The 23,787-nt window shown below is 42.0% G+C and overlaps 1 protein-coding gene across 1 annotated transcript in view; it reads left to right on the top strand.

Moving 5' to 3' along the window:
* The first annotated feature begins 521 nt into the window (after window positions 1–521).
* rims4 (regulating synaptic membrane exocytosis 4) overlaps window positions 522–23,787 on the top strand; it is a 56,633-nt gene continuing 33,367 nt past the window's right edge. Inside the window, exon 1 of the mRNA XM_080462246.1 lies at window positions 522–1,593. Coding sequence (XP_080318372.1) covers window positions 1,497–1,593 — 97 coding nt within the window. The 5' untranslated portion in view covers window positions 522–1,496. The remainder of the gene's footprint in view (window positions 1,594–23,787) is intronic.

Here is a 23,787-nt window from a genome sequence, read left to right as displayed (position 1 = left end):
ACAAACCCACCATCTCCGCTGGTGTGTTTATGGGTAAAAGTGACTTAATTCTACCGCAGTGACAATGTGCTTTATAAGTAAAATCGGCCATCTTCTTGGTTCATTAGTTTTTTCATGATGATCTCTGCTTTAGAGAGGCTGACGATGTCTGAGACGAGGAGACGGAGCGAGAGCAGGGACTGTAAACTTGTGTTGCCCTGCATCGCCTCGCTGTCTCCAGGCCCCGCCCATATTCTCTCATCTGTGCCGTGACTGGTCAGTCTGCCAGCAACAGTCTGCTTACTGTCCCCCCGGTCCCACCCCTCCTCCCTGCCTCTCGCTCTCCCTCTCTCCCTTCCCTCCCTCCCTCTCTCTCTTCATACAGCTCTCCAATGAATGAATCCAGTCAGACACAAGCTGTTAAACAGTGCAGCCGCTCGCTCTCTTTTCCTCTCACACATCTCTCTCTCTCTCTCTCTCTCTCTCTCTCTCTCTCTCTCTCTCTCTCTCTCTCTCACCGTGTCCTTTCCCGTCTCCGAAGCAGACAGTCAGTGGAGCATCGGCATCGCCACAGAGCACCACGGAGGACAGCAGAAGTCGACAAACCTCTGCCGACAGCTGCACAATATCTGAATATTTCCTGCAACACAGTTCAAAGCAGAAGCAGAAGCAACAGATTGATCGCAGCTGCAATTGTTGCTGATGTTCTCCCAGCTGACCCGGGCTTGGAAACGAGGCAGATTGGCATCAGCTGCTGCAGCTGGCATCTCCCGGGGTTTGAAAGTCAGTTTGTTTAGCGTGAAAGAGGCGTTCTGGCTCCGTTGAAAGCAGGAGGACAGAAGGCAGGCAGAGCTTTGACTCAGACCGAAAGCAACACATTCCCTGCCGGGCGTCAACCTCACCTCCATCGCCGACGTCTCCTCCCATCGTTTGTTCATCACCGTCAACAGGACCTGAAGAGACAGACGAGCAGGAGGCCAGACTGACATGCAGAGCGCAGAGTTCGGGGAGTTTTGTTGTGAAGCAGAAAGAGCCAGAGGAGGGTTTGCAGACGTGTCCGCCTCAACTCCCAAGATTAGGATGTACTCGACTATTAGCCGACAAGAAGCCAGAAACTAGAGGGAACCATGACAAGAGTGGAGAGACGCGACCCTTCTGCACACAGCCACAGATAGAAGCCCAAGTTCATAGACAAATTCACCCAAAGTCAACGTCCTGCCCACGTATCTTACTTTCTTTCATCTTTACCATGTTTTTGCGCCAGCGGACGTCGGAGAAGACCCACCAAAACCCCTCGCTCATGTCAACCCACAGGAGCCATTTGTAAGTGAGTTTCTTCGCCGACCTTCCGTCGCCTCGGGGCTCTTGCGGCTCCGCTCTTCTTTCCGGGGTGAGGTGGATCTGCCGTCGGGGGCAGCTGACAGCCGTCCAAGACGCCGCGAGCCGTACTCCGCGTGAAGAATGCCCAGCCGCGCCTGGCCAAGCCGGCCGACCCGGGCCCGACGGCGGGCCTCTACATGGAGAGGTCGCAGAGCCGCATCAGCCTGTCGGCGTCGTTCGAGGCGCTCGCCATCTACTTCCCCTGCATGAACTCCTTCGACGAGGACGACGGTGGTGAGTGGGAATCGAACGCACAGCTTCACACAACAACCATATGTTGTGTCACCTTTCAAATCTGGAGGGCAGACGTATCCCACCATGCTGCTGAAGTTATGGTCATTTTTTATTCTATATTTTTTCATTTTGTTATTGCAGGCGACTTGAGCACTCAAACTCTCCATAAGTCACATTTTAATTTGGCTAGTATGTTAAATGATAGATCCAATTTGGCTTGTCTACGCGAAGTGCTGAAGCAATTAGCTGATTAATGGATTAATCAACCCGCAGAAAATTAACCGCCAGTGGTTTTGATAATGGATGGAAGTAATTTCTCAAGCCAAAATGCCAAACATTCTTCAGCCTCGGCTTTTTAAAAGGTATTCAGACGGTTGGCTGTGCAGAATGAAGACAGAGACATGCAACACTGGAATTTTTTATTTTATTTTAGATGGCCATTTTTCATTTATGTGGAATTTTAGCAAGCAAATAATTAAATTCTGCTTTGAAGATGCGCAGCGGGAACGTTGACGTCCACGTTTCTTAAATGCCAGCATCACAAGCAGCGTGGACGTCTGAGCTGATAATGCTGTCATTTAACCAAAACTACTGTGTGTGTGTGTGTGTGTGTGTGTGTGTGTGTGTGTGTGTGTGTGTGTGTGTGTGTGTGTGTGTGTGTGTGTGTGTGTGTGTGTGTGTGTGTGTGTGTGTGTGTGTGTGTGTGTGTGTGTGTGTGTGTGTGTGTGTGTGTGTGTGTGTGTGTGTGTGTGTGTGTGTGTGTGTGTGTGTGTGTGTCGAGTCTCCATGATGAGATTGTCTGCAGGATGAAGCCTTTTCTCAAATTGGATGCACCGGATGATGTAATGTCTTTTGCTCTGAACTACTATTATTGCTTCTGTATATTACTTTTGATTTCCTGTCATACTAATCCCGCCAGCAGAACTGCACCACTAGATTATCTTACTTTTTTTTTTTTTTGCGTGTGCCGTGTAGCATCAGGTATTAATTCTGCCACAATGTTTCTGTTTATTTCTTTTCATCCATCACAGACACCGAGACACATGAAAATGGTTTAATGCAACATCAAGGCTCAAGTCGTCACAATATCTGAAAAAAGTTAAAAACAATACAAGTGTTTTTTTAGCTTTTATTTTTAAACCAAGAGCAAATAAAATGTCACAGCACCTACTGAACAAATGCACCACAGCCAGAGTAATATAGTTCTGCACATTAAAACACTAAGATCAATGTTTCCTCCGTGGTGTCACGGCTCCCAGTCCATATTCTCCTGGGACTTGGTACTTTTATTTTGACAGTCACCATAATAACAATCCAACTTGGTGTTCTCCCATTGCACATTTGGTGTATGTTTTTTTTTATTTGTATTTTGATTATTATTTATTTGAGTAACATATCAACAGATCACAAGCCACAAAAGAAAAAAATGGAATACAAAGTTGATACTCAAAAGAAATACGTAGAAGTTCACTGAATTTACGAAAATCCTACCCCTCGTCATCCATTATAATGTATAGTTTAGGTTATACACATCCGATTTACGGTAGTATAGAATGAAAGAATATTGAAAAAAACTAAAGCGAAGAGCACTAAGGGTGTTTTCATTTAGGGTCTTACAGAAAAAAAACAATAATAAAAGGCATATTATCATTTAAGGATGCTTCACTATGAAAAGCCAAACAGCACCTACTAGTGGCCCAACATGAAAACTACATCGTTTTGAGTGTTGCTACCATTTCAGTGTAAACGGATGTCAATTTTAAACTTTCCTGAAACAAAAAACACAAAGGCAACGCGTTTTCTCTTGAAACGACTTTGTACAAACGCAGTGTGAGTACGTGTTGAGTTGTACTTCGATCTGTCAGTAAAGCAGTAAAGTTCTTCATTTCAAGGGGGAGACACTGTTGGGTCAAACGTATTCCTAAAAAGACTACACAACTATTTTACTTTCTACTAAAGCAAAGGTCTACCGAATGTCTTATTCACACACCTGTGAGTTCTTTAAAGCGTTAAAACAGGGGAAACGCGATCATCATCACATTCACTCAACATACAGTAGAAACACTTTATTGAAACCTTCACCCAAAGCTGTGAGACACCAATTGTACTTCACACCGCTTCACACCGAATCACACCGCTGCACACGGTGTGATTCTAGGCGTCCCAAATGAAATACGACGAATGTAAAGAATCTTGGGGATATCTTTGGTCTTGGCTATTAGTCGGTGGTCCTGTGAGACCGGCTCAAGGATGGCCGTCGTCATTGTCTTGCAACCAAAGACAACTTGAAATAATTCTGACAGTGTCAGAAATCTAGGGTGATGGTGACTGCTGCTGCGAGCTGCGTCAACTATCTGACCAATGGAAATGTAGTAAGAAGTGACGCACTGATCAGAGCCACGCTGGTGCTAAACCCAAACGAATGCAAACTGGAATGTAAACGAGGAGGACCGCCTCATAGAGTCGTGCCAACAGACGCCTATTTTAGGAATTCTCTCCAAACTCCTAAATGTTCTGTTCATGCTTCAGTAGTTTCTTTTTCATCGATGGATGGCGCACGCTTATGATGCTTTGATCTTGCACAGGCACGTCGACCCACGTACATCTTAGGCTGCGATTCAGTTTGTGTTTTCATGGTGAAATCCAATTATCCATCGACGGAGCTTTCATTCTTTCATCCAATCAGAGTTGTACATCCTGGACAGGTCCTCCACAGGGCAAACACAGAAAGATACACAGTGTTGAGTAGATTAAAGTTACTCACTATAGTGTTGTTCCGATACCAATTTTGTGTCCCGATACTGATACCCGGTTGCATAGCATCGGCCGATACTGATACTTGACGATACCGATACCTGCCTATACCGCAGTGTTTAAAACAGATATGGCTTCATCTGGCTGCTTAAACCTTTGTGAAACAGGAAAAAAACACCAACACAGTAAATGTAGGACAACTTTTTTTATTTCCTACCTGGCATGAGAAACTGAAACTGAAAAAAGAATAAACTTTTTGTTAAACATGAGTTTTAGCTCACAAATGCCCAAAAAATAATGCAATATCAATGTACCGGTAAATACATGTAAAACAGTAGTCCAACCCCAGTTAAATTTAAATTAAATTAAGAAATATTATAGATATGAGGCTTTCCTTGGTATGCACTGAATACGTCAGCATACATGGATCAGGAGTCAGGGCAGCAGTGAGTGAGAGTCGGGAGAGAGTTAATAGTTCGTACCTGCCGATACCGATACCAGCTTTTAGTGTGGTATTGGCCGCCCCCTCCCGATACTGGTATCGGTATCGGCACAACACTACGCACTAACCTCAGACTCTGCTTACATGATGATTTCAAGTGGAAATGAGCGCAAACCTTCACCAACACCATATGTGTTGCCATGGAAACCAATGGGTTGCAAGGTTATTGATCCGCCACCCCACTGGAAGGAGTGGTGGATCAAGGTAGCTGTCATGGTTGTCGTGTTGTTTGAATTTCTTCATGCTATCACTGTTTGACACTGATGTACACAGATTTTACTATTCCTGTGGGCCCGCTGACATTTGACCCCCAACTACTAACCAGGGTAATGACGTCACTACCTCATGTGGCATGTCGGAGCATAGGGAAATAAAATCGGAACATTTTGGCATTAGTTTGATATCAAACAGAATAAAACTCACTGAGTTGTGATGAAAAAACTTGACTGACCTTTTCATGACCTTGACCTTCAACTCATTCACCCTCATTCACCCTCATGCAATTTGGGTGAATAGTTTTTGCAAAAAGTTGGTAAAATACATGCATACAAACCAATAAATATATAAAAAAAATACATGCAGACAGAAACATAACTTTTGCCCCAACTTTCATTGGCGAAGGTAACACAGCACCCACTAGTGGCCTCATCTGGAAACTACAACAGCTTCTGCGTTTCTGTCTGAACTGAGATTGTTTTCAAAGCTTTGATGTCTGAATGTGAAAACTTTCTGAAATGTGTAAAAAGGGATTAAACGCATGTTTTTTTGACGTTGGGAGGAAACAAACTTTTCCATCGAGCGGGACGAACCAGGAACATTCTCACTGGGAGGCAAGAGTGCAAACCACTACACCACCCCAAAGAACAAAACTAAACTACTCAAAAAATAAAGAATAAAAACCACTGATTTGTAATTCATTAACAAAAGCTAACAGGAAGGAAGCACAAAATCCTGATGTAAGTCTGCACCTCCTCCCTCTGCTATCGGAGGATGTTTTCAGCTGCAGGCGACTGATTTCTGCTTAAAAACACCTTTTAACCAACCTGTGCAGCGGCAGACAGACACAACCAGAGACAGTCTAGTGAACCCAGTGGAAGACCGAGCAGCTAAAGAGCCACATATTTCCCTCCGGGGTTGGCGGAGACTGAAATTAGAGAGAAATGGTGTTAGATTCACCAGGAAGTGAAGGGTATTGTTCACCACTGCCTGCTCATGTTTAAGTGATTTATCTTAAACCCATAAATACAGACATGCTTTCATACATTCACCATTTAATTTCATGCTTCAGAGACACGAGCAGCCCCTGGAAAAATAAAGATAGCAGAGCATCACAGACGTTGTAGCTAACAGCTGTGCTCGCGTGTGGTGGACAGCGAAGGTATTAAAACTAACGCATGAGGAGGAAAAAAAACCAGCAGTCAGATCTGAGAGTCTCTGAAGCAGTGAACACGAGTTATTCTTGAACCTGCCAGTCAAAACACAACGTGATACTGAGGTGGTTGAGCAGCAAGACATTAACTGTTAGAGGTAACATCCAGATTATAGAGCATCTTCCTCCTCTAACATTCAGATTATAGAGCATCTTCCTCCTCTAACATTCAGATTATAGAGCATCTTCCCCCTCTTACATCCAGATCATAGAGCATCTTCCTCCTCTAACATTCAGATTATAGAGCATCTTCCTCCTCTAACATTCAGATTATAAAGCATCGTTCTCCAACATCCAAATTATAGAGCATCTTCTTCCTCTTACATCCAGATTATAGAGCATCTTCCTCCTCTAACATTCAGATTATAGAGCATCTTCCTCCTCCAACATTCAGATTATAAAGCATCGTTCTCCAACATCCAAATTATAGAGCATCTTCCTCCACTAACACCCAGATTAAAGAGCGTCTTCCGGTAACGTCCAGATTATAGAGCATCTTCCTCCTCTAACATCCAGATTATAGTGCATCTCTTTCCACTAACACCCAGATTATAGAGCATCTTCCTCATTTTGCATCCAGATTATAGAGCATCTCTTTCCGTTAACACCGAGATTATAAAGCGTCTTCCTCCACTAACATCCAGATTGTAGAGCATCTTCCTCCACTAACATCCACATTAGAGGCATCTTCCTCCTAACATGCAGATTATAGAGCATCTTCCACCTCCAACACCCCGGGGTCGTGTACTAATGCATTCACAAGCTTTCAGATGCCCCCGGCACACAAACTCAACACGCCCACCCAGGTTGAAGGTGACAGGAACCCGGAGAGACTCACTCAGGTGAGTCTCCAGACGCACTTGCGAGATATGGAGGCAGTGTGCGAGGTAATCAGAGCGGAGCGGCCGGCCGCGGTTTGTGGCTCTCCGGCTAATTAAATGCTAATACGGCCGCTGATTGTGGCTGACTGCAGTTAAATAGAAGCCTGATTGCAGGTTAATTCTCTCTCTCTCTCTCTCTCGCTCTCTCTCTCTCTCTCTCTCTCTCTCTGTTTAAAAAGCCTGTTTGCAGGTTGACTCGCTCTTTCCATCTCAAATTGCGTTTTAATCACTTTTACGTCTTGTTTTGTTCTCTCACTCTTTCCGCTTTGAGACGTTCACTCTCTCTTCATTTTAATTTTTAATTCACATTCATTGACTGGGCAAAGTCTGATCTCCCAACAGTAAAGACCTAAGTGAAGCTTAACCATTTAAAAAAAAAAAAAAAAAAAAAACTCTCATTGTGAATTCAAGCCTTTGCTTGTAGCAAATCTTTCATATTCATCCACTTTAAAGGGAGGAAGTCAAGACAACACAACCTAAATGAATGTAAGACAATATTTTGTAAAAACAACAAAAAAACACACTCAAAAGAGTTCTATTATTTTCATTATCTGCATTTTTAATATATAATGTGCCAGTGGTGTCGTCGTCCCAGGTGAATTGGGTTTGCTCTCAATTTCTGAAACATTTTTTAGAAACAGTGGAATGAAAGACGACTGTCTTTAGGGTCAGTCTGTTGATAATTGTTCATTGTCACATAATCTTAGTATGATTTATCTGTTCGCCATATTTATGTCGGAAAGACCCGCCCTACTCTGCCACTGATTGGCTCGTCAGCCCTCATGCTGCACGATAAACATCGACGTTAGAGCGGGCCGTCTCTCAAGGGGAGCGTTGCAGGTTTGAAACCCTGTCTACATGTCAAAGTGTCCTTGAGCAAGACACTGAACCCCAAACTGTTCTCTAACTGAGTGCCTTTAATGGCAGCCGCCTCCATCGGGGTGTGAATGACTGAACGTGATTCGCACTTTGGGGTCCGCAGGAAATCCATTGAGCCAATCAGAGGGAGAGTGGGGCGGAGAAAAATAAAAACTTGTTAATGTGTTTTTAATGACCCTGCTGAGTGATGCATCATGGGGGATTTAGAAGTGGGTGTACGCCGTATTCCCTGGGCTACACCTCTAAATTGTCGTCGGCTAACTTTATCATGATCCACATAGTTTTGATGTGATTTCACTACTTATCTGCCTTTTTATGTTTAAATAAAAATAAAATACATCTTTTCATTCTCTCTCTCTCTCTCTCTCTCTCTCTCTCTCACACATACACAGTATGCTATGTTATCAGATTTCCCCGTTCAAGGTGACAGACTGACAGCTGAGATGATTCACCTGCATTACACACTCAACATAAATAAAACTGAACGCCTGCTGAGCCTCACACATTGATTCTCCTCAGTGTTCTGACTCAGGATCACATCCAGCTCGTCTTGGGGTGGGTGGGGGGGGGGGGGGGTCTACTCATTGTCCAGAGAGTCTCTCATTTTCCACTTCTGCTTGTGATTTTCTGCTTTGTTGAGTGTCCTCTTATTGCCATCAGCTATGTGTTGGTTTATTTATTTGTCTATTTCTTCCTGTAACAAGAACTGGTAGAAAACATATTGAGGTTTGTTCCAAAGCAAAGAGCAATCATTTCTGAAAACCTGTCACTGTTTTGTGCACCGAGCTGTTTGCTGCTTCACTGGAGCCACAAACTGATTCACGTGTGTTTTATTTTGATGGATTTCTTCCTGTGGGACTGATAAATGTCGAGTGTTAACCAAATAGAAACTCAAATCATCTGCAGAGCCGCAAACATTCACACTTTAATTAAATATCATCCCGTTGAGTTTTCATTGCTCTGAAAAAGTGACTTGAATTATGAGAGGAATAGATTTTTTTACATGGGGTGAAATATGTTGCCTGTTGAGATTAAAGAACCATGATATTTTTTTTAAATATTAAAAATAAACACTGTGGGTTTTTTCTCTCTCTCTCTTTCTTTGTTTTTTTTTTTTTTTTTTTACCATTTATATATCAATTGTCATAGAGAAATCGTGATGGTATGGGGACGACAGAACCTTTTTCTATTTAAATAAAACACATTTCTATCACCCCAAAGTATAAAATAAGCATGAACAGTTTAGACTATTGAAAACTGCAGGCGTCTGCAAATACTTTTTATTCATTGGTTCAAAAATTACTCTCTTTTGATTTCCATTGTATTATATTCATCCTATAATGGAGAAATTTACTTGTTACGACAGCAAAGAGGTAAAAAACAGTATACGATGTACTCTATACAGAAAAAGTACTATAAAATGCAAAACATTTTTACAATATATGAAACACCAATGAGAGTATGACTGGAGAAGTAGATGTGGAAGACACGTAAATATGTGTACAAATATTTTGAAGCAGCAGGTATGGAGATTTAAAAAAACCGTTTTAATAGTATAATTGTGATGATAATATATATTTAGAAGTCTGTCTACCATCCAGACATTGTTTACAGGATGTTTTCAAGTGAAAAAGCAAATATTTCATAGTGTTTTGAGGATCTATATACACAACAATGCTGCTCGGACTGCAAAACTGAAAATTAACTTTTTAAAGTGCAACTATTTGAAAATGCTCCGTCTCTGTGTAGATGAGGGGAAAACACAACTTTCTGGAAATGCTTGAGCTCTGCCGTAGTAAATAGTTCTGCACATGCTCAGTAGAGACAATCAGAACAACGTTTCCTCCATGGTGTCATGGCTCCCAGTCCATATTCTCCTGGGATTTGGTACTTTTATTTTGACAGTCACCATAGTAACAATCCAACTTGGTGGTTTGCCCACTAGAAAGTCCGTGTTCTCCCGTTGCTAAAGTTTACAGCGGATTGTTCTCTGCTGGATGTGTGTGTGGTTTCATTACAAAAACAAACGAGAGTGCCCACTAGTGGCCCAACATGCTTCCTACATTGTTTTCAGCATGTAACCGGAAATCTGTTTTGTAGTGAAAACACCCAAAATTGATGCATTTTCACTTGAACCGTAGTCGAGTAAACAGGGTCTAAGATTGAGGTCGACTCCATCGATGGAGGAATAAATCTCTGACACACAAACAGAACTGGTTCTGGTTCTGGTTCTGGAAAACGTAATGACTTTTTGTATTTCTGGTTTTCGCTGAAACCAAAGATTCCTACAAAAAGAGCAGTTTGGACGTCACCATTTCCCACCAAAATCACGAATGAGCGTGTCAGCCAAACGTGCGCCTGAAGTACGCACGGAGTGTTATATCACCGCCAAGGTAATGAGATGTCACTTACTGAGGCAGGAAGTAGGACATTAACCATCAATGAATCGCAAGACAGGAGAAGAGTGAGGAGGAGAGGCAGTGAGACGGAGGAAGAGCAGAGCATGGAAGGACGAACGTAGGCAGAGCAGGACACCGGCGGATGAACGATCATAGGTGGAGGAGAGTAGTGAAAGAGAAGAGGAGATTAATCATACGCCAACCAGGGGATACATGCATGGAGGAGAGCAGAGGTGAGCAGGAGCACGGAGAGGGGTGGAGGAAAAATGGTCTTCATAAATCATTTTTCTTTGAGTTTTCTTCAAGCCTCCGTTACTCCGTTTAGTTTACTGAAACCAAACGGACCCAGCTGCGTGTAGACGGGAGATAAAGTGCATGGCTCTATAGAGTTATATCATTTCTTTGTTTTTAATTATGCTGCATGATGAATAAAGTCTTTTTTGCCTTCATTCTTTAGGAAGCAGTAATTTTTTCAAGCTAAAAACTTTTTGTCCTTTGACTGTTTAGGGTTTTTTTCAAACGAATCTCCACTACATGCCATTTAAATCGTGTGTAATTTAATCAGATAACAGAAAACAGAACAAAATCAGAAACATGTGAAGCTTCAGAGCTGACTATTTTCCCTTTTAACATCTTATTTTGTAGTCCTATATGCTATTAATTAGCTCTATCTAAAGTACTTTGTATGACCTGCTTGATGAAAAACACTGTCTTTAGTTTGATCTGTACATGACTTGTCATATTTTAATCCATTTAAATGAAGTGCTGCAATCAGGTGCACTGAGATTGAGTGGAAGATGATTTTGCCAGTCGATCTAAAAGTTCTGCATAATTCTAATTCCATGTCACTGGGCTCTTTAATGTTTACTGGGAAAATCATTCAGAAAATAAACATCTTTCATTTCTGCCTGTTAATTGGTTAAACCTCATTAGAATGAGTCGACTGAAGATTTTCAACTCCAGATTGTATTTATATACTCAAATTTTGAATATAGTCAAAAAAAAACCACAATGATTTAATTATTGTAAGTATTTGTAACTAGTTCAACCACTAACATGAGATTCAAATTTGTGTCATAAAGAGTAAAATGACTATTTCTAATAAAGAAATTATGTAAATACATTAAAGATTGCTGATATGTACATTATGCACTGATACTGTATTACAATGCATATAAAAAATATGAAACTTAATAGCAGATGTTAATAAATCAGAAACACCTGTTTACACGGCAACAATTTAAACTGAAAATGGAAAACTTTCTATGCATTTTGGGTGTATGTTTACATGACAACAGCGCTCGGAGCCACTGATAACACACATTTTTGGAATCGTCTTAACAGGTCCGTATTGTCCATGGCGCATTTATCTATTTACAAAAACAACCAACAGCACCAACTAGTGGCCGCTGCCGTTGCCATGTAAACAGACATTGTTTTCAAAATGTTGACGTGTAAACGCGAAACATCTTTGAAATGAAAACTCCTACAAAAAATGTTCACAACTGTTTGATTTTTAACAACATTAACAACAAAAACACAGAATCAAAACAAAACAGTCCAGTGGTGCAACGCTTCAGTAAAGGACCATTCATAAGTTCCATTATGCAAAACGTTCATGTGTCCATATACATATATACTCAAAGAGGCATGAGAAAAACAGCCAAATAAACAGTTTGTTTACACTTGAAATGTTGTAAAAAAGGGGCCTAATGCTGAACCAAAAGGAATTCATGCTAATCTAATTAATGACACATATTTTAATAATCAATTAAAATGAATATTTGTTTCTGTTTTCTACTTCGTCTTTCAGTTTACCAATGTTGGTTTTGGAAACAATGGAATTGCAAACAATGTCACTTTGCCTCATAAAGGACGAGAAAGTCAAACACGGGTCGGTAATGAAGATGCATCGAGTTGATATCAAAGTATAATGATTACAGTAGAGATACAACAGAGGAGAGAAAGGGAAGGAGGAGAGAAGTCTCTGGAGAGCTTCTTAGCTGGAGAAATGACCCAGAAAAGTCAGGAGTGAAAAATGGACTGCCAGGAAAGGAGGTCTATTCTATAGGGAGGAGGAGGAGGAGGAGGAGGAGAAGGAGGAGGAGGAGGAGCAGCAGCAGCGGTGAAGGCTGCAGGTGTTCGCTTGCTGTAGCGAGCAATATGGCAGCTGGGAGAGGCTCCTTCAGCACCTCGCCTCGGTGCGGCGGCGGCGGCAGTGGTTGTTGCTTTAACACAGTGTTTCTCACCTCCGGGGGCACAGGCGGCATCAGGCACTGATGCACATCGCCGGCTCCACATGGCACACGACAGGTTTGATGAATTAGGATTTCTTACCCGGGGATTATAATGCAGTATGACATCCTCTTTTCCAAACCAGCAGCGCTGTGATTCCTACACCTGCAGGAACACACAGGACCTCTGTCAACCAAAGGCTCTGTATTTGCTGGATTATTGAGCTTTATGTCTGAATTCTTGGCGGAGCGTGAGGTCAATTCAGATGATTCACATTTAAAAAGTGACATAATGGTGGCTTCCTTTACTACAGAACCAAAGTCCATTCAACGATGGGTCCACATGGAGAGTCCTTATCCAGCCGCCACCAAAAAAACACTGAGACTATACAATATATAAATGTGAAGAAAAACCCGCACAATGATATGAACAGGGCAAGCACCCATACCCTGTACTGTGCAGAAGTTTTCGGGAATAGTGTGCTATGACTTTTGGCAAACTGTTTCCGAAAAAAATCACAAAAGAACTGTGAAAATATTTCCTGTGCAAAGTCAATGGGAGTTTGTTGGAAAAGACACAAACAAAATTCTCCTTCTTCAGGTAAAGTTTCAGCTAGAGACTTTATTAACTTTTAAAACGCAGCATGTTCACTCACTCACATAGCGTATGTTGGCCATGAGCGCCAACATGTCTATGTGAAACACTAACATTACTTATGTTATTGAGCTATAATGCTAATGTGATCTAACATGCTAATGAGCTGAAGAGCGACGTCGGCGATTTGGTGATTCTTTAATATTAATTATGTTCTGCTAAAATGTCCAGAGAATCATCAGAGAGCATGAGCCCGATGTCACTCCTGAGTTCAACTGCTCAGTGGATCCAATACCACCAAGCCGTGCTACATGCTACATGCTACAAGCTAAAGAGTTTCAGGGCTCACGCACCAGTGATGCTACATGCTAAACGTGAATAAAGTATGACTGATACGCTCACTGATACTCCTGGGACTTGATAGTTTTATTTTGACAGCCACCGTCATAACAATCCGACTTGGTCGGCTGTCCACTAGAATGTTTGTGTTCTCCCGTTGTTAATGCTTAGAGCGTTTTGTTCTCTGCACCGATACGCCAACGCGTGGCCCAACATGCCAACGACATTGCCTTCAGTGTTTCTGCCATTTTTGTGAAAACAAAAACGCCCCCCAAAAAAAGCGTTTTCAAATGAAAACACTGTGTAAACGGAGCGTAAGAGGAAAGGCAGGGTAGAGCGTGGACGGTCCATCACAGGACCAACAGCTACACACACATTCACACATATCAGAAATTTATGTTCAATTGAAAAACAGAGAAAACCCATGCACAGGGAGAACATGCAAACATTCGCAGCCCTAATTCAAACCCACAACCTTCATAACCTCCGTCCAAACCAACATAACAGACTGAACTAATAACGCTGCAGCAACAAATACATCAGATAAGAAAGGAAGTGGCTTCAGGGCAGAAAGAGCGAGGATCTTTCTCCACCTGCTGCCTTTGTATGTGTGTGTTTCTCCACACGGAGGCCTTCTTATCCAATAACCCCTGACTGCTGAGCGGAGCAACGTTGGGGCAAACGTTTAGGAATGTGGGCGGAGTCAAACATTTGAGGCATTTACGGTCCGGAGAGTGAAACCAAGAGACTAGTTTAGCTTATTTAGGCCCCTGCAGACTCCCATAAGAGCCCATGAGAACAAGAAGAAAAGTTGGGCTGTGACGTCAACCAGCTGCAGAAAAAAAAGCTTTTTCTACAGGAGAGTTCATTCTCTTGTAGGCCACGCCCCCTCACAGCAGGCACACCTCTGTGAAGCAGCGTTTTAACTTTTCAATTGCACAGCTTATTTCTAGCTTCCATTGTTTTCAGAAATACATTTCGCGGAACTGGTTAGGTAATAACAGAGAAAGTTTGTGTCTGAGCCGCCATGTTGGTCTGGTTTTAACTGCAGAAGCTGTGTGATGCGTTCAGGTGCATCACGTAACTCCGCTCTCCGACATGTTAACGAGCTGCGGGGCTCATATCGTAGCGAGGCTACATGCTAAACATGATTAAAATATGAGTGATTGTGATTAGCGAGCTCGAAAGTGCAGTGCAGCACACGACAGTGCCAACATTTTGGCGGTGCGACACAAACATACTTCGGCCCGGATAGTTGGAACAGCCAAACCAAATTTCTTCAGCCAGACAGAGACGGAGCCGGGGCCGGAGCCGGGGCTTCTCTTCTTATCCCCTCCTCCTCCTCCGCCTCCTCCTCCTCCTCCTCATTCAGCTCAAGTGTGCAACACGGAGAGTGAAGGGAACTCTACAGCCCGTAACACCTGCATGTACATCAATGGGATGATAAAACCTGAGAGATTCCACTGTCACTGCAAAGCTCGCCGATCAGATACACAGACTCACTCAAACGGTTTGAAAAGTCCTTTCATTCTTCTAACGACTTCTAACTTGGAAGCAGCTGGCCTTTAATGTGGGCAGCGACTCAGTAAAGTTTTGATAGAACATGAATGGCTGGCTGATGATGGCTTCTCAAACGAACATTATTCTCTCGGTCTGCGTGCCGACAGCGAGCTCGGACCATCTGGCGCCGCAGAGCGTCTCCGTTTGCCTGCTCTATATGATGGACCGATGGATAAGTGACGTCGTTCTCTGAAGACTTCAGATTCAGTCAGGGGATCAGGATTATGATGATTCTCCAGGCACCACTTACACACCCAATTACACACGATTCGTCCAAACTGCCAAGTGTACAAGTGTACTTGGGCAAAATACTTGTGAGTACCTTGCATGGCAGCTGTCATTCTTTTAACATTCATTTCTATTGGACATAAAATCTAAATTTTGCACAAGAAAGATTGATGTTAAATAAAGAGTTTAGAAAAATGATGAACACAAAGAAATGACACGCTGAACTGAAAGGCCGGATTCCAGCAGTCGGAGAGCAGGAAGTGGAGCTGACGTGGGCTTTGAGTGGAGACAAAGCCAGACGATACGAGCTCGGCGCAGCCTCTTCAAGCATCGCAGTTACATAATGAATGAGGGTGTGAATTCATTCTTAATGCCACAGCCGGTTAACAGCCACGCTTTGTGCGATAATGACGGGAAATCACTGAGAGGCAATTTGGACGAGTTGATCCGACGAGCTCCTGACAGCCACCCCCCATTGTTTCTGATGACAGGTTAAATTCTTTCTTCCTGCTTGGGCAGCTCCTAAATTACTCTGAAATATTAGTCAAGAGGAAAGTAAAAACATTCAACAGTTTATTTTGTCACATCCAGCTCAACTGTTCAATCTTAATTTGTATTCCGCTCATTTTACCCTCGTTCTCATTGCCTTCTCGTTCCTCTAATCTTGTTGCTTTTATTGTCATTAACATTTCTTCTTACCCTTTCAGTCTTCATTTCGCCTGTAATTCTCTGTCTCCTCCTGCTGCTGCCCCATTAATCTCCCCCGACTCTCGTGTCCTCGCTCTTTTCTATAGTGATCTGACCCTTCACTTCCTTCTGCAGGAGATTCCTGGGTTACCACTCTTTTCACTCCAGCGCTTTTAAAAGTTTTAGAAATATTCAGTTTCCCTTTATCAATGTGTTCAGTTCAACCTGTAACGTGGCCGTCCTGAGGCAAATTCTATGATATTTCAGACCAAACACAGGGGATCTCTTATATTGTGCAGTGAGGGGGGGTTATTGGAAAGCTGAAGTCATGGTCATGTGACCACAGACAGTGTGAAATAAAACTCACAACCACTGTCAGATAACATTGCATGTTACTGCAATACTGAGAGATAATGTTTCAAGTAAAAACACATCATTGTTGTTTCCGAAAAGTTTCATATTTACATAGCAACGTTTTGAAAATGATTTACATTACACGGAAACAGCAGGAACAGTGGGAATGATGTAATTAGCATGTTGGGCCACTAGTGGGCGCTGTTGGTTGTTTTTTAAGAATGAAACCACACATTGTTCTTATTGTTCATCAGCTACTGAGCATGTGCAGAACATCTACTGTATTTCCTATGGCCGTGGTGCACATGCACAGTAGCACTGCTTCGCAAAAATGGTGTTTTCCTTGTTTGCGAAGAGATAGAGCCTGAGTGTTTTCAAAAAGTTGTGTTTCCCCTTGTTTCCACGGAGACAGAGTTGGAGCGTTTTCAAAAAGTTGCGTTATCTCCCGTTTCTATGGAGACAGAGTCGGAGTGTTTTCGAAAAGTTGCATTTCCCCTTGTTTCCACGGAGACAGAGTTGGAGCATTTTCATAAAGTTGCGCTTTCTCCCGTTTCTATGGAGACAGAGTCAGAGCATTTTCAAAAAGTTCCACCTTGGTTGTCGTTTTAAAAATGTTGTGTTTCCAATGGCTCAGAGCACTGTTGTCATGGAAACGGGTCTTTATAATCATTAGTGTCGCAACAGAAAATGAAGCGTCAAAGTCACACTGGAGCTGCATGGAAACAATCGTTTTAAGATTTTACAGAGTGTAAGATTCTGTACCGCTTCCTTCCTTTCCAAACTTTCCCCCGCACATAAAGACTGTGAGAATGACAACTCCATTCTGGTTTGTTTCATTTATTTCATTTCTTGATGACGGCATCGCTGTAGCTACGTAGTAAACATACACAATAATGTTTGAGTTCATTTATTTAGCCCTGCAAACAAAATCTTAAGGCACTTGCATCAAGAAAAGTGTAAAGAATTCTCAGCAGAAGCAGCCTCATCCACACTGCACAGATGATAAACTAATAAACTGTAGTCTGTGGGAGCCTTTACAAGAAAACTGGACCCGTCACAGCAGAGGAAGCACAATCTCCTCTGAATAACAACTTCTCTGTTAATATTTTATTGCTCAACCACTGAAATACTCGGTCCGGTCCGGGTGTTTCTCTGTGAGCACTTTTGTTTGAAAAGACTTGTTGAATTCAAGCTGCTGCAAGAAAACATCACAATCAGGAGTCAAACATTAACACTGTTTTTGTCAGATATATATAAAACCTGGATAATTTCATAATGTCAGGTGCAACAGGATAAAAGTAATCAAATCTAATTCTGTTTTAATTTGCTTACGTTGCATCTGAAACCTACCAGGTGCTTTGTGTGGGTTTGACCTGCTGCAGTTTCACTGAATATTTGAAAGTAAAGAAGCTCTAACTTAATTTTCATGAAGCAAAGTGCATTCGCACTTGCAACGGAGTCACAGATCCTCTGAAGTCATCTGCGTGCCTCAAGTAGCTGCAGTGTGCTAGTTAAGTTAACATGAGGGATCGCTGTGAAGCTCCACGCTGAGCAGACCAATGGCTGAACAGTCAAACAAACAATGGCTGTTGGACAATATGACAAATGACAAATGCCATTTAACCACATTTCCATTAAAGTTTAAAGTATCATAACGCTCGTTTGTGTTATTTTAACATCAGCTGCCGCTAATGGCTGGTGGCAGAAGTCACCAGTTAACAGGGGCACCAGCAAAACCGAAACACCGGACAGTGAAGCACCATCGTAACGATCCACATTTTGTAATATTATCACTAAATAATTTTTTTTTTTACTATTTAGTAGTTTAGTATTTGAGCTGATATCCAATGCATGTTCGCTCCGCATCATATCGGGGGATTACTTGTACATGACGGGAAAACTGAGATGACTCCGCCCACGCCGTTGTTGTACTATAATGTAATGGAAAATGATCGACGCTGAGTCGAGGCCAGTTGGTCTGAGCAGTGGGAAAGCACCATCAGCCTTCTCAAAAGATTCCACCATGGGGGTTATTTTCCAAAAGTTGCGTTTTCAGTGGCTCCAAGCAACAAAAGTTTTCAATTTTCACACGAAAACTGAACCTTTATTCAACCACTTTCATCCACAGGATGCTGCATTTATTCAGATTTTATGGCTGAAAAATTGAAAGAAAAAAAAACTGGAATGAGTGAGAGGTTTTAACCCTTACCTGTCCAAGATGACTTTTATTTCAGTTTCTGCCAGTTCTTTAATGGACAGATTGGACAATAGTGTAAAACACTATTTCTCTGCTTTCTCTACTTTTTGTAATTCTACGAGATCGCATTCTAAGAATTGTGCATGCCGAGACAGATCTCTGAATGAACATTTTTACCTGTTGAAGATGTCGAGTTTCAACTTGATATGAGTGAACCTGTGATAGTGAGAATCTTCTGTCCCACAGGTCAAGTACTCAAAGAAGCGTGAGGATAAACTAGCTGAATCCTCTTTGAAAAGAATCGTATATATATTATATGAATGAAAGCTCTCCTGAGGTGAAGGTCCAGTGTGTGAAGAGAAACTGTACCAGTGGTGCATTGTGCTGGAGTTGACCTTAAAAATGCCCTTTAGCATCAACTGAGAACCATTTCATTACAGATTCTTCTTGGCTTTGGAAGCCCTGATGGAGCCTTTTTCCACATTTCATCAGGTTATACTTGTTAAACTTGAGTCTTCGGAGTACTCTTCATTTCCAAAAGCCCTTGCTCAGACGTTTTGCTCATTTAAAGGAGGCCTTGTTGGAGCGTCGTCTTCCATTCTGGGCTGGTTATTCCTCTGCACTGCCCTGCGGTCTCAATGCAGACCTTGGCGGGAACAAATCCTCACGGTGCCAGCTGTAATACAGGGTAGAGGACTCTGTGTGTGTGTGTGTGTGTGTGTGTGTGTGTGTGTGTGTGTGTGTGTGTGTGTGTGTGTGTGTGTGTGTGTGTGTGTGTGTGTGTGTGTGTGTGTGTGTGTGTGTGTGTGTGTGTGTGTGTGTGTGTGTGTGTGTGTGTGTGTGTGTGTGTGTGTGTGCGTTCGTGCCCAACACTAGTGCATCCTGTGTGAGTCCTTCATCAAAGATCTAGCCAAAACCATGTTTAATTTATTTTAGTGGAAGCTCCATCAAAATTGGCCCTTTTAAAAGTGATTTATTCTGCCTGCAGCCGCACTGTAAAAGCATCCAGTCATTCTTCCCAAGTAGAAATGGAAGACTTGGGAAACAGAACCTAAAAAAAAAAAAAAAAACTACACCAAGGTCTCAGTAGTGGCTATATATTCCACATACATGCAGAATATTTTATGTTAATGCTTGAGCGTTTGAAAACAATATATTCTAACTTATATGCAACAGATTCACAGCGTTTTCCCTTAATTCTGGTGCTCTGGTGATCATACCTCTTGTTCTCAAGGCATGTTTTTAAAAAATTGTTGTCAAATAATTCTAAACATGATATTCTTCTTCTGTTTTGGCAAATATCACATTTATTTAGAATCTTTGTTGATTTTTCTATTTTCTATTTTATGATCGATAACCTGTGGATATGAAACCTGCTGATTATAAACCAGTGTCTCACCTCAGAGACACTTGTCTGGTCTGGTGGGAGATTGATTTATCAACATTGTGATTTAAAGACGACTTGCACTAACGACTGTGGAAGAATTGACTCTTTACTGGTGAAACTTGTGTTTACACAGCAACGGTTAGAAAACGATGTCCGTTTCCATGGAAACAGCAGAAACACTGAAAACAATGTAGTTTCAATGCCAGGCCACTAGTTGATGCTGTTGTTTGATTTCGTTATGAAACCACACACACATTCAGTAGAGAACAATACACTATAAACACTAGAGCTACACTCGGTAGAGCGCAGACCTTCGCCTACGCCACATTTGTTTGTGGAACTGAGTTAGCATCACTAGCATGTTAGCCATTTGCTTAAATTGATGCTAACTAGCCTGTCAGGTAGCGACATCACTGTGTGAAACACTGAGCAGGGGCACACAGATAAACCACCACCTGAGTCAATGCGCTCACCTCGGTGTCTGTGGATACTCGCCAAAGCTAGATATTAGCAACACAGCGAATCCATAGAAACAGACGCTGATCTCCTTTGTACTTCTCCATGAGGCGCCTCTCTCATCCTCTTTGTATGGAACATTTTTTTGGCATTTTTGTGGGATTTATTTGGAAACGGTTAACCGTTATCGTCCCCAAATCTAATGGAGTGGTCCTTGGATGATGAAATGCAATTTGTGTTTATAGTTTTTGTGAAAGGTTGGTAAAATACATTCCTACAAACCAATAAATAAGAAAATGCACGCAGACAAAAACCTTCTCCCAACTTTCGTTGGCGAAGATAATCAACAATGGGAGAACACGGACATTCTAGTGGACAGACCACCAGGTTGGATTGTTATAACTGTGACCCATAACTACCGCGTCCCAGGAGAATATGGACTGGGAGTCATGACACCGCGGAGGAAACTTGGTTCAAATTGTCCATCTACTGAGCATGTGCAGTAGCAGCGTTTCCATCATCGACATGGAGAAAGAGTGTTTTCAAAAAGTTGTTACGAGCATCGTAGTCGTGTAAACAAACACTCAAAATGCAACAAAGGTTTTTTTTTTCCCCTTTCTCTTGAAAATGTTGTGTAATTGAGACCTTAAACAGACTTTTAAAACATTTCCTGTTACATCACCTCAATGACAGCCTCCCTGATTGAGCATTCAGCTCCTGCAGTTTTCCTCCTGCATTACTTTGCTGTGTCCGACCCACAGAGTGCTCAGGCTGGAAGCACCACCTCCTAACATTACACTTCTGACAATGAAGATAAATATACGCTGTGTAATTCCCTGGAAAAAAAACAACTAAACAATAACAGTTTATCAGTTTGTTTTATGGCTTCAGCGACACAGTACTTAATGTTTGGAGGAGCAGAAATATTTCATCTTTCTTCCTTCTGCCCTTTATGATCACACTTCATGGAAGCTGTCCTCTTTCATCATGTTTCTGCTGTTCTTTATCTCCTTTCTCTCCCTCTTTATCCTGACATTCACACTCTGTCTTGTTTTTCTTTAGTTTTCTCCTTTTGTGTCTCACCGATTCGACAGATTCCTTCCACAATGAATGACATTGCACATCTGTAATAGCTGTGGTATGATATCCACCGGAGATATTCTAGCCTGTGTATGTAAATAATGGATAATCGTGACGTTGGCTTCCTCATCTCCTCCCTGTTTCCACCTCGCTGAACACTGAACACTAAGCCATGCAAAAAAGTGGCCACATTCGTATTTGTTTCCTCCGAGTGTTCAGCTGGCTTAGTATGAAGCGACTTGCAAACTTTTGTCTTAATGCCGAAAGTCTCTCCTGCCACACTTTGTTCCTTCTACAACTTTAAATTATGCAAATGCATTCTGCAATGTGGAGCAGTCGCTTTGGCCGTCACCGCTGGATCCAGGTCAGTCGCAGCCCCAGATTATCAAGTATCTTAACGAACGGAAGCAACACAGGCTCGGTTTAGCAGTTTTTCTTGGGTCCCTGCTGGTGTTTAACATGTATTGTTCTCTGCTGCACGTGTATGTGGTCTTGCAACAAAAACAACCAACAGCGCCAATGTTGCCGTGTAAATACAACATTATTCTGAAATGAACAAGCAAATACAACATGTTTTTAACTTGCCAACAGAAGGACGAGTTACATGGTCTTCTGAGTTTATCGCAGAATGATGCCATGTGCCGCAGGTTAGTAGTTCATTCATGAGTTAATGATAAATTTGAGGCTTTATGAGAGGAATGTATCATCAATAACAAGGGTTAACTGGCTGCCTGTGTTATATTTTTCTTTTGATTCATGGCAAAGGTCCATTAAACTTGAGTGAAATGGTGGGAAACAGTCGCTTATTAGGAAGCAGCAAGGAAGCGATGATATCATAGCAATCATACATGTACAAACACTCACAAGGATTATGAATACCTCACATAGAGCGCTAGTTAGTTTTAAAGGGGACATATCATGCAAAATCCACTTTTTTAGCCCTTAAATGCATTTTGTTGTATATTTAGAGTGTTTAGAAGTACAGAAAAGTTCAAAGTAGTCTCTTCAGGTGCTCCGTTGATATCTTTATATTCTGTTTTGGTCATATTTTGCGATCGGTTTCGATTTTTCTATTCTCTATTACGTTTTTTGAACAATGACGTCACAGTATTCTCAGCGGAACTGCCAAATTAGGACATCGACACTTCGAGCAATCCGCCATTTTTGTTTCTCGCTGCGATTTTGTAGTCCAACCTAAGGGTGCCGAAGTTACGAGAGGATAAGTCGAAATGTTCGGTTGTTGGATGTAGTAACCCACAAGCTTTGTTACACCGTCTCCCAGCATCAGAACCTTTTCGAAGTGCCTGGTTGAGTTTTATTTTTCACAGAAATGTACCCACATCTGTGGGTAAGGTCATTTTTGTGTGCGCGAAGCACTTTAAGGACGACTGCTTCAGCAACCTCCGCCAGTATAAAGAAGGATTTGCCGAAAGACTTGGTCTGATTGAGCGGTCAGTTCCTTCTATCTATGGAGACGACGAACAGAGCACTTCGGTCAGCTGTATATAACGCTAAAAAGTGTGATGATAAGACGTCCCTGTCATTGTTTTGTTAGCATTAGCAGTTGCACCGTCTTCATATGTTAGCGCTGTGTGCTCGTTTTAGATTATAATGTAACTTCTGTGTTAAATAGTCGTTGTAATACAGGCAGTATTGTAGTAGTGGGCATGGATGGAGAAGTTAGTGTAAATATAGTAACACACCATTGCGTTACATCCATATGAAGACGTTGTTCTGCAGCTGCATCATCGTCATTTTCATCTCGCTCCGCCGGGTCCGACTCTGGCTCCAACATGTATGGCTGGATGGACAAATCTTCCGTTGTTGACATTTTGTAAATAATGTGTGAATATAAAGTTTCTGCGCCGCTAGATAATTGTATCTGTTCTATCAAACTACAAAGATGGCCGAACAGGGTGACGTTGAACCGAGTATCACCTCTGCAACCTGGAGAGGAGGCGGGGTATGAAGTGTCTCATTTGCATTTGAAGAGACCGCCCCAAAACGAGTTGCTCTCAGAAGCACATCAGAAAAGGGGTTGAAAAGGGGCCTGTGGAGCTCTAATAATGAGGAATTTAGACCCAAGCATTGCAGTTCCGCGTTGTATAGACCACAACTGTATGATTTATATGTAAAAATGAAGGATTTAAAAGCATGATATGTCTCCTTTAATGAGGTTTCATTTTTAACACATACAAAAACATGAATACAGCTTAAACTTTTTAACTTTTAT

The sequence above is a fragment of the Lipophrys pholis genome (assembly GCF_963383615.2).
Source record: "Lipophrys pholis genome assembly, chromosome: 4".
NCBI lineage: Eukaryota > Metazoa > Chordata > Actinopteri > Blenniiformes > Blenniidae > Lipophrys > Lipophrys pholis.
This window is presented reverse-complemented; position numbering and strand designations above follow the sequence as displayed.